Raw genomic sequence first — 12428 nt, 5'->3', positions numbered from 1 at the left:
TTTTTATTCATTCCTTAGTGCTACTTTTAAATATTTTGTTATTTTTTATTGTTTTTTCAATTCTGCTTATGACAATAAAACTGAACCTTTAAACTAAAATTAAGTATTTTCTAAAATAGAGAAAATTGCTGAGATCATCATAGACAGAGAGCGTTTTGGCTACAGTTATAATACATCAATACACCAGACACTATAAGTAATGCTGGCTGCACACTAGAGGATATAGGGGCCGAGTTCGGGTCCGATTCGCCTCTTCCAACAATCACGAGGGTGTTCCTGATCCAATGGTGGTCAAAACAGATTATCGGCCCAAATGATCCTGTTGTGTGACATGTTTAAACAGACATAATTTTAAGGTCACCAAATTCAAAAACGGGATGGCTCTGATCAGAAACCTACAACAGCAAATAACAGCGTGCTGACTGGGAGCCTCACCAATGTGTTGTGTATTGTGCTATAAAATGTATAAACCATGCTGATTCCCTCTTGTCAGCCATGACTTCAACTATGTTTTTTTTGTTGTTGTTTTTCAGTGCAAAACATAGCTTGAACAAGTGCAACTAGTTGACAACGACAGTCTTCCTCCATATTTATGCCTGAAGTCGAGTTTGATCACACAAGCTTCTGTGAGATCCCAAGTTCATGGAATCGCCACTCTAAAATCAATTAGTATAAATGCCAAGTTTGGGGTCTTGCATCTTGACCGAATCTTCTGGTGTATGGGTTCTTACAATGTATTTTTGTATGCATTTGTTGTGATTTGGCTGCTACCTTGGCCAGGTCTCTCTTGTAAAAGAGATTCTGAATCTCAATGGGACTTCCTGGTTAAATAAAGGTTAAATAAATTAAAAAAATGAAAAAATGAAAATATTAAAAATCGGTTGCTTCTGTCGTTACTTCTGGGGTATCCCACGTTTTTTAAATTGGTTAAGAATCCTCTTTAATGCACCGGGTATAAGTAGCATCAAGAGGCATGTAAAAGCAGGACAGCTGTCTCTGTCTTTGCACATGAAATTAAATGCACATGTTGAAGGTTTTAGGCCAAATGTGTTCACTTTTTGTTGTTTTTGATTAAACAGTCAGGAATAAGGAGTTATATAGGAGTTGGTCAGTGCAGATGAAGTAGAAAGACCATATTTGTAGGTGAATATGCTGCAGCTTCTACTTGTATAGGAGTAAGTTTGTAGCCTGGGCTGATATTGTGCACATGTGAGATTATTAAGACCCAGTGGAAGAGGTAAGCGTAAAAAAAAATATTGGATCACATTCATCCTGTGGGTTACTTTAAGGGGAAAGAGAAAAAAATGAAAACCTCACATGCCCTGTGCGGTGCCTCCTCAACAAATTAGAATGCACAATCACAATGTGGTGAAAGATGAGCTCAAGTCATGAAATTATTTTCAACTGGATTTTGTAACAGAATCCGTGCCTTTGCGGGTTGTCTCTCAGAGTCTTGGCAGGAGTCCTGCCCCTGCCCCAAGGCAAAGGTGAATTTAGCATGCACCCCCATCACCAGCTTTCTACACTCACTGCAATGTTTAATTCATTTTGAGCTACATTTCATGAAACACACATACACCAGCCTGGATTCATGCGGATGGATGGATACATAGATGGAAAAACAAGTTATTCAATCATATGGAATTCCATTTACCACTGGTTAAATTTTATTTGATCTGTAAACTGTCCCTGAAAAGATTTTCATAAAATACTTATTTCAGGTTTCAGATTTGTTTACAAACTTTAATCTCCAGGCAGAAAAGTGTTGACTAAAGAACTGTCAGTGTTTATTATTGCATGAGCTGAATAGTGTGGGTATAAAATTATTGTTATGGTAAGACAATACCGATAATTATTTACATATCATTTATATTAGCTAGGCAAATTAGATTTCCTGGCGCTTGAATTCAATAACTCAATTACATCGTAATTTACATTTTATACATTAGAAACTATGGAGACTGTATGTTCAAAACAGTGCAAATCAAAGCTTTAAGGCCCTTTCAGACACAACGCGACAACGGCACCTCTGCGCTCTGAAACCCATGATTGCCTCGGCAGGTTTTCGTTGGATCGAGCAAACCACTTGATGCCACGCAGTGCTCGCCAAAGTTCAAGTAGACTGAACAGCAGCGATTGCCACGCATATTGTGTTGTGTCTAAAAGGGTCATTAACTTGCTTCTGTCAAGGCACACAACATGGAATGTTTACAACAGTTTGACTAAATATGATTTCCAAAATGTTATTCAGTGATTTTGTGTAGCCAAAACATCACATTTCAAGAGTTATTTAATTTTTTTTGTCGCATATGTCAAGGAAATCCTTAACCAATGACACTTAGAAATATGTCAACATCCTCCTTTATGTGCTCAGTTCTTAAAATTTACATTTTGCCTGCATGATGACTGCATTATCTAACACATGTCATTACTCTGTACATTTGTACACTTATTTAGCATCGTTGTATGACGATGGCGAATCAGCAAACAGCAGTCCTTCTAAGGACGGTCCTGAGTCAGGGCCTATACTCTGAGGGGTGTGTGTGCATGTGTGTGTGCGTGTGTGTGTGTGTGTGTGTGTGTGTGTGTGTGTGTGTGTGTGTGCATCATAAGTGAGCATGCTCTGAGCTCTGGTCGCTGTCGTGACTGTCCTCATTGGCTAAGGAGTCCGTCGAGTGGTGCAGCGCTGCGATGCCAGAGAACTCTGATGGCAGCAACGTCCCCTTTTTCACATTCACCAGTTCTTTCTCTCGAGCTGCAGCCCCCTGCTGGCCGCCTTTCACTCTTTTCCACTTCATCCTCCTGTTCTGGAACCACACCTTCACCTACGGGGTGAAGTAGACAGAAATGCAAAATTCATTGCTCTTAAGGAGAGAAAATAATCAAGAAGTAATTAGGAAGCCTTACTGCTTGACAGCAACTTTTTCTGAAAGTTTGGCAGCTGTTTCTACAGCGGCAATTATGTGAGGATGTAATCTTCCATCTGCCACTTGGCTTCTACCTGTTTTTCCCTGACTCAACAGCCTCAGCCATATTTACGTCTCTCAGATTGATGATTAAGCTGTTGCTTAAAACGGTTTACACGTCAAGTAGCAGCAGAGGCCCTCTGAGTGTCGACACATGCGCCAGAAGGAAGGGGGGGAGGCTCACTCCTTTCACGCAGGGCGGGGTGCGTTTATTTTTGGGGACTGTCATTCCAACGGGGCCGAGCGGTCACATGGTCAGGAAGTTAGTTGACAGCACAAACGTTTGTCTTAAACGTCAGGGGCGTACGCCGTGCTGAGTATCACCTCAGATTCTTTACAAGCCTTGGGGTCTTTTCTGAGAGCAGAGGGGTGAGTCCGGATAAGCAAAGGATATGCCAGGCTCTAATGTCAAACCAAACATGTGAGCTCAACGTCCATTATAACCTCTGATAGGTTAGAAGAACTGCCAATCCACTTATTCAAAACTTCAGGAAACTACTGATAATGAAAAACATAAAATACAACAAGTACAGAATTGTGATTTAGTCTAGTTACAATGGTCTAGAAATATAGGTTAAAACTGGGCTTAATTTGGTTGAATGGTGACGTCTGGGCTACTCTTACCAGTTGGTTTAGCAGCATTTCAATTACTGTGAACTATTTATTATTTCAGCGTGTTATTTCTATCTACTTTACAGAGAAATATTCATTTAAATATTATGAAAACAATAGTTAACTTTATGTAAGAGTGTAACTTAGAGGTCTAAAACCAAATTTAGCCTGGTTTTGATGCAGATATTTATAAATCTAAAAATGTATGCTTACTGGGTTTAATTCTGTTTTTTTTTTTCCTTTTTCACGCTGGTGTAAACTCCAAACACAGAAGAAGTTCAGCCCTGTAGCTCCACCTCTGCCATCTTTGAAAGTATTCCAGTTTTCACGGTCTACAAAGGCGTAAAACATCCATCAAATTTCTCCAAACAGCTCATTCAGCATGAATAAAGCCCCCGTCCAACTATTACCCAATATTTACCTTACTATCTCCTGCTGTATATTTTCCTTGACAAAACTGAGGTCACACACAACTTGTGCTGCATGTGCTGAAGAAATTTCATGCACATTTTCTGCTGCTTTGAATCACAAAAAGATTAATTGCAACAGTCTGGGAGAAGGCTTAAGTAGAATTATGATGCCGAACTCTTTGCTTGGTGGCCCAGTGGAGTTAAATGGAGTTTTGTCCGACATGGTAGTATTTAGAAGTAGTCCTTCAAAGTTTTTTACACCTTTATAATATGAAGCAAAGGCAGATGGTTACTTTCACTATTTATGATATTAATGATATATATTTATTACTTTTCATGTCACAGTTTCCAGTTGCTTTCAGGTCGAGGTAGTAAGAACCTAAATGTGACTGTGCAGGTTTACTACTCACATTACTTTGAGAGGCCCTTAAACACACCTGCAGACATTTTTATTTACTGGCAGAGACAGATTCCCTTAGATGGACACTTTTATCTAAAGCCCCTTACACAGCACTGTGGGTGCATACTGTACATTTTTAACATACGTGGCCCGAGTGGGAATTGAACCACTAACCCTGACAACATTACTGACATTCTCAGCTACAGCAAAATGGATGGATAGTCTACTGAAGCTATAGTCAGAGAGCAATAAATGACGCTGATGCTGATGTGTTTACTGAAAAAAATACTTTCAGCTTCTGAGATACTGACACAGACTGACATCATTTGAAAGATTTGAGGTCTGTAGAAGTTTCTCATGGCAGACATCTTAAAAGCAGGTGTAACTAATACCATTAATGTAGGCTCCATTTAGGCGTCCCAGTAAGCTGGGTGATTGAACCAGCATGCACAATAAAAAGCAGGGGCCTGGTACTAAATGGGATTCCATCAGTTTTTTATATCAAAATGTCCATAGTGGGAAAGGTTGAGTTATTATTCTCCTTGAGAAGGTTTGTGTAGGTTCATTAACACATTTTGTAGTTTTGCATATACTTGGCTTATGCTATCATTATACTTAGTTTTCCACATAAGTCTTTACAAACACATGATTTATAAAGCTCAGACATGTATATCTTTGGGATTTTAGGATTTCCAACCTGTTCTTTACATTCTACGTTCTTTATCACACTGCAAAATATCTCCCGGCAAGGTGTCAGCTAAGTGTGACTTACAGCTTCCAAACTGGTGTCAGAGAACAACAGGCTGTACTTCCTTCCCCCAACCATTTGTCTCCTGTTATTTATTTCATGTGCCTGCATTTTACAGCAACCGGCCCATGCTCAGAGACCAATTTGTGCTTGCAGGGGTAGTGGAAGAGAGGAAGTGACTTGCTAGACAGCACTTCCTTCCACCCGTCTCCCTGCCTTGACTGTGGCCTGCTTGAAAGAATAGACAGGAACATCTGGAAAATGATAGTCCCGTCATACAGCCACATCTGGAGCACAATAGCCCTCATACTGAAGTTACAAAAACACAGTAGCGAGCTGAAAAGCCTCCTCGTCGTCCCGAGGCCGCCTCTGTTTTCACAACATGGCATTAATGTGCTAATGGGGGGGTTCAATAATGTCTGAACCCAGGGGGAAACAAGCTGCGGTGGGTGGGAACATACTTGTCTTTCAGTGAGGTCGAGGTTGACGGCAATCTCGTAGCGCCTTAGTCGGGTTAGGTAGTTGTGGTGAGCAAACTCGGCCTCCAGCTCTCGGATCTGCTCCTTGGTGAATGCCGTCCTCTCCTTCCTGGGTTTGCTGCTCACGTCTGACTTGTAATTCCCATCCTGGGACTCTGAAACCAAACACCACACAGGTTTCAGTTCCACTCTGGCCAGATTTATATGCAGCAAAAATTTAAATAAAGCGAATGTTATGTGGCAGGTGCAAGTCGGCAGGAGAAGAAAAAAGGCGACGTAAGAGAAACAATGGGAGCTGTCAATCACATTTTATTATTCAGTCATTGTTTATGAACATTTTAAGTGGCTGGAAGGACTCACGGGCGGCTACACATGTGTGTCAGACCATGGCAGCTGTGCTGCTACAATAGGCTGGCTCTTATACTGCCAACATGGGTTTAATTTGTCTTAAAGGAATCTGCTGCAACAACCTTATTTTTTAAAGATGGAACAAAACAGCTTTGCAGGATAAAATATATATTCTAATTCATATCCAATAGTTTTTGGCAAAAACCTACCAAAGTACCACTATTTAAAACAGTTTATTCTTTCCTTTTTCAGCATTGCATTTTCACCCACATTTTTTTTTTTGACAAAACATTTCTTGTGATCGTAAGAAAGATTGGGAAATTGCAGATGAAGATCTTCAAAGACATTAAGCTTACATAACATAAAACATTTCCTGATAATGTCATAGATATAGATATATTTACAAAATATATATGTGAGCACCAAATGCAGTGCAGGCACTTGTAACACAAGCATTTCCTCGTGAAAAATGTGGGATATACTGTACGTGTGAAAAAATATTTTAATAAAAATCCCCAGCATGTCTCCACTTCAGCTCATCACCCTAGAAAAATACTTTTTGTTTTGGTATTTCCACAAACTTTCCGAAGAAAACATGCACGGTTAATTTGCCCTCCAAAACTTTCCTATTGTGAGCAGCCTTTGTGGTTTCTCTGTTGGACACGCTTCAGTTGCACATTGCACTTGAAGGCAGCAGTGATTGCATGCTAATTCATCTGCGGTCCTGTTCTGTCGTGTGTGTTAATCCAGCAGGCCTGCGTCAAGCCAAACTGTAAATAGTCCCGCAGCCCAGAGCCAGACTCACAAATGGTGCGAAGCCTGAACCCACGTCAAAGCAACAACTATCTCGTCACCTATTTCCACCCGGAGAAACCCCTGTCGGTTCTGTTTTTCTGTCAGAAAGAGGATCTTCCTTCTAATTAAGTGTATGTTCTTTTAGAACAAAATAACTCCCTTGAGAGGCTAAAGAGAAGATGAGGGGTAAACTGAAACTGCTCTACAAAAGTTAAATTTGTAGGGCACTTGCACAGTTTTAGACTCAAGGACAAACAGATATATAAACTGCAAGAATTCCCACATGAATTTTATGAAATGAAACAGATCATTGCTTGACCCGCAGCCTGTGTCCGGCTCCCCCTTGACCTTGCCTTTCCCTCCCTGTAATTTCAAACCGAGCGCTCCAAACACTGTGTGGCTGATTGAAGCGAGCATTCAGACGTATTTATCCGCTCTTTCTCTGGTAAACACAGACATTGTGTAAAGAGAAATAAAGGAATAACACAGCCAGATGGTTCAGACCAGCAGGCCGGGAGTTAAAACGAGCTGCAGGCTTTTATGACACAGCCACTACACCACAGCAATTAGGTCCCCGCTGTAACTTTCATCCCCCCACAAAAAAGGAGGAATAATATGAGAAAAATACATGCACCCAGACAGGGCACGTCATTTAGGGTTCCCAAATGAACAGAGCTTGGTGCAGGAGGGACCCTCTCAAAAATAATGTTCTTTGCGAAAGTAAGATTGGACAGCATACATGTTGGGTTTTTTTTCTCATGATGGAAAAATTGCGTGTTTTTCCCTCAGTGAAAGTGGTAATTTCTTTTATTTTCCTTTGGTAAAATATTATTGTAGCGGCTCATAAGAATGGAAGTCAAATGCACCAACGCATCCGCAATGTTTTTCAAAAATTTCCTTCTGCAAAAAAAGCATCTGCCAGGGAGAGGCTTTTCGGCACCTCACTCCTCCTTTTTACAACACCGCCTCAACAAAATAAGACTTCAAGCACCTTTTATTGTTCCACACAGAAAATCTAGTAACTTTTTAAAGAAGGACCACTCCCATGACAGCACTGGTTTATGTAAATATATCCCAGACACTCAGCAAAGTGCACCGACTGACACTCTATAGGGCTAAAACTCTCCAGCTTGACCACAAAAAATGAGCAGGTTCCGCAGAAACCAGACACCCAAAATACCAAGGAGCTGGCTCATCTCATTAGCCCACCCCGCGGCCTTTCTTGAGGAAACAATCACAACCGACTATTAGACACAGAAAGCTGAGATGCTTCATATTTGAGCAAAAGGGGCAAACCTAGCATGGAAATGAGCTCTCAGGTTTTGTTATTATTTCTGTATCTAAATTCAGGTTTTGCTCAGGTTTCTGGGTCCAGATGGTGAAACCTAATCAGGGCTCTATCTAAATGCAACTGGCAGCGGTGTAATATTTAGACAGCTGATTGAGTCAGCAACCTAGTTAGGACCAATAATCAGTGTGATTGGTGTCAGCGTGGAGAGAATGCACTGCACATGTAATGAGTATGCAGTAACTATTGTTACAGGGAAAGGGGGATTTGGGGGCTGAGGCTCGGTTTCTAAATGATTTGACAAAGGAGGAAAGGAAACGTTGAGTTTGTGGATTAAATTTGCTACTGCAAATTGTTGTGGCACCCTGTGGATAACAGGACATTTAGCACAACCAGAAATATAAAACTGAAAATGAAGCCATCTAGGCTCTCAAAAAGTTCTGTGTGTTACATAAGTTTGGCGTATTCATATATTGCATGAATGTTAAATTTTTTAACACTATGGCAACGGAGTTCCTGTTAAATCAGGGAATGATGTGATTATGACCTGCTCTTCCTAGTATTTGGTATTATAACCTAAATTATCACAAATACATTTGTCCAGCGCAGTTACACTGTCTACTAATTACAGCCATTCAAGAATCCTGTCAGATTTTGCTCACTTGAGTTTCATAAAATGGCTTAAAACAGCAGCAACAGCCGGCCTGTCAGAGGGAATACACGCTCTCTGAGGTGACCACCAGCCTCCAGAGCGTAAACTAGTCACATACAGGAATATCAGTCCGCAGTCAAGTGCAGGTGATATGCTGTGCATACAATGAGGCCTTTGAAAGGGTTGCAGGATCGCAGCTGAGGGCCCGCAATCCCCAAATGGACGGAGAGAACAACGAGCACACTTTCCCTGGAAAAGTTAGAACTCTCAGTAATATCACGTTCCCTGCGAGAACTCCCGCGACCCGACCCCGGCAGTTTGTCATGCAGTGATTGATTATTGTGGTGACTGCAGGTTGGACATGTTCTGCAGATCATCAGGGAGGTGTTACCAATTTGAGTACAGTCCTAAAAGAGGTTTTGTTTCATAAATGTGCGAAGAAATTTTGTTTGTTGTTATTGTTAATTTGTGTAAATTATTTTTAATGTACAGCTTATTTAAGGACTGTGTCCTAATTCAGAACAATGTAAAGCCTTAAATACAGCTTCATAATTTATGTATTATCTTCAAAAACTTTACACACTAGCCAGTGATTCAGTCAGTCAGGACATTTGCACCCACATTAAGGTGCAGGGTCACAATGGGCTTCTAGCTCACAGCGCTAGTGCACTTTACTGCACAGTAGTACATATAGTGTGTCTGTGTTGACTGTATAAATCAATTTGATAATTGTATCTGCATGTTAAGTGTTTCAGAGCAACAAGTAATAATGGCATAATTAGGGATTACTTGTCGTTTTGAAAAAATTTATAATCCTTCTTAAGAAAACTAACTGAAAATAAATCAACATTTCTATTAGTAGAAAAAGAAATCCTATTAATACATACATACTTAAATCTACACAATCTACACATACAAATGTTTTCATTTTATTTCCATAAACCTGCCTGTAGATTTATCTTAACCACAACATTTTGACAAGAAATAAGCCTGAAAAGCCCCCATCTGTCGGGGTGTTTAGTGTGGCGTGAGGTGCCGGTGTAGTCTTTTACAATCCATGACATTAATTCTTTACTGTGTGCCTCATTTTCTGCCTTCTGAAGAGTGTCGCAACCAGATGTGATTTTTAAACAAAACATGGCAGTAGTCAGATGCGCCCACAGAGTTAAGATGTGGCCTTTGCTCCACGCTTCAGTCTCCTTGCGTGTCAGCCGACACCTACAAACTGCTTTTCAGACAGTTTTTTGTTTTTCTGTCAGAGCTGCAAAAATGTGCTGTTGAAAGATTTATGAGAAGTACAGATGTTTGTGTTATTCTTGAGCGCTGCTTGGAATTTCCTAAAATGCCGATATTTATGTGATGAGATTTTACTAATCATGAGACGATGTTGCAAATTTCTCTAAAGAATTTTACATTACGTCTTTAGTTGTGCACAAACAGCTTGTTTATTTAATATTTGTAGAAAAAATGTTCTGAGGAATAAAATTAAAGTTTTCCACCACTGGCTTAAAAAGCTGAAGTAAACAACTCTGATCTCAGCTTCTCTTACCTGAACTGTCACTTTTCCTCTTGCCGTTCCTTTTCTCGGCCTCAGCAGGTGACAGAGTCTGTCTGCCAAAGTCTGCAGGCACACAGGAGGCCCCTGTAGGGGTGCTGCCACTGCCCAGACTGGGGGTGCTGGCGCATATACTGGGCCCACCAGGGTGGCCGAGGTCTGGGGGTGTGGGCACGTTGTCATGGGATGAGTGGGAGTGAGGATGGCAAAGGTTGTGACGCGTGCTACTGCCGGGTGATGGCATCTGTGGGATATGCCAAGATGCATGGTGCTGAGGCGGGTGGTGATGCTGCTGGGAGGGCAGGTGGCCGCGGTGGTGGTGGTGGTGGTGGTGCTGGCCAGGAAACAGGCTGTCGTCGATCGGGTAGCTGGATATGATACAGGGCGAGGGTGAGGAGGTGGAAGATGAGGAGGATGAGGAGGCCAGGTCAGGGTAAGAGACGTGGTCAGAGCGTCCGTGCAGAGTCAGGGGAGACTGAGTGAAGGCGGGATGCAGGGCCTGCGCCGGAGCGTGGGGGCTCCGCAGGCAGCCAAACAGTGTGTGATCCATCGCGTACAAACACACACAGCCCTCCAGGAAAGGTGAGAAGGGCAAGAACAAAAAGCTAAAGTTTCTAAATCAACCACCTCAAAAAAAAAAGATCACAAGCACATATCCAAGATGCTTCTCTTTTCCCCTTCACTATCCCAAAACTTTTTCCTTCAGTTAAAAAATTCTACTCTTGAATAGTCGAGAGTAGAAAGTAAAGTGTGTTTTGAAATGGGTGTCCTTTGATAATCCGGAGTATGCGGCCAGTTGCCAGGCTATACAGAATAAACAGTTAGCCCAGGATAAGCTGCAGCAGAGCCTCTCAGATGTCAGGAGGAACAGGGGACTGGAGCTTGAGGCTGGGAGCAGAAGGAGGTTCCTAGGAACTGCAGAACGAGGGGAGCCGGCGGAGGGGATGTTATAAATAGGGTGTAACATGAGAGGGAGGCTGGGTCATAGACTGCATACGCGCTACTGACCACATACATATGATCGCCCTCCAAAAAGCACAGCACAATAAATCTGTACTATTAAAATGGCTGAGCCTCAGGAAAGAGTGCAATTTATTTTGGACTTGGATCTGACCTCCGGTGGCCATCTTTTTGTGCTGCAAAAAAACAGCCTTAATGGTTCATGGGTGGAGCTGGGGGAGAGGGTTTGTGGGGGTATTAGGAGAGGTGAGGGAGTGGGGGTGAGGTGTCAAGGGTTAACTGAGCGTGTCACAATGTCTTTGTCAGTTCTGACCCTTTAAAATGCTGTTAGTCTTGTGGAGGAAGGCAAGGACCATGTTGCTTTCATCAGGGTGCTGATGGTTTCCTTTGCCCACCTTTTTGTCTTGTAGTGTATCGTAGAAATCCTGTGATGTTAAGGGATCTAGTAAATCACTGCACCTTTAACCCACCACTTATTTTAAAGGAATATGAAAAGGTTTACTCCCAAATCATACTCACACTCACTCATCATCAACTGCTTATCCTGTGTACAGGGTTTTGGGGGGCTGGTTTACTCCAAAATAATAATGGGAAACTATAAAATATTCATTGCAGTGCAAACAGATCCAGTGTGAAATAAACTTTAACATTTTATCATCCAAGAAAATTACCTACCCTTAAAAAACAATACAGTTCATTTAATTATGTGCAACCAATCATTTTATCGGTTTTTTTTGACACATGATGTTTATCTGATTTACAAATGAAACACCTCACATCATCAAATCGATACACACGTAATAGTTTGACCTTCGATAAGAGGTCATGAAGTTGGAATAACTTTCTTTATATGCTTTTTTGAAAACAGCAAATCCCAAAAAACACATTTATTGGCTTGTAGCAATATTCAAGATTTTTTTAAATAATGGTACGATAATAAAACCAAACCTGTGACCATTTTTATCACTATTTAAAATAAGTACATGCAGACAGAAAATAATATCCGTGGCTCGTAGCATCCAGAGTGACCAAAAATAAATTCCCAGAAATGGTTTATGAGTTTGTTTAAGATGAAATATTTCAGCCACCTACCACCTTAACATACATCACACACTCGTATCACACATTGTCAGCCCTCACATCAGCGTCTCACTAAATGTTTTTGGACATAAAAGTGTAATTTTCTAGAGGTGAAGTTGGAATAAAAGCCAGTAA

General features: G+C 41.3%; 1 protein-coding gene across 1 annotated transcript; it reads right to left on the bottom strand.

Annotated features, from left to right (window-relative positions):
- Nucleotides 1–1644: 1644 nt before the first annotated feature.
- Nucleotides 1645–11163, bottom strand: meox2a (mesenchyme homeobox 2a). Its single transcript, XM_038710580.1, has 3 exons — nucleotides 10248–11163; nucleotides 5598–5770; nucleotides 1645–2825 (listed from the first exon to the last, which is right to left on the bottom strand). The coding sequence occupies exons 1-3, from the start codon at nucleotides 10801–10803 to the stop codon at nucleotides 2607–2609; spliced, it is 948 nt and encodes a 315-aa protein (XP_038566508.1). The 5' UTR covers nucleotides 10804–11163; the 3' UTR covers nucleotides 1645–2606.
- Nucleotides 11164–12428: the final 1265 nt, after the last annotated feature.

Source organism: Micropterus salmoides, unplaced genomic scaffold (genome assembly GCF_014851395.1).
Source record: "Micropterus salmoides isolate LMB-PRFRI ecotype aquatic unplaced genomic scaffold, ASM1485139v1 Ms_hic_scaffold_11, whole genome shotgun sequence".
NCBI lineage: Eukaryota > Metazoa > Chordata > Actinopteri > Centrarchiformes > Centrarchidae > Micropterus > Micropterus salmoides.
Note: the sequence above shows the minus strand (reverse complement) of the source record. Positions and strands in the feature narration are given on the sequence as shown.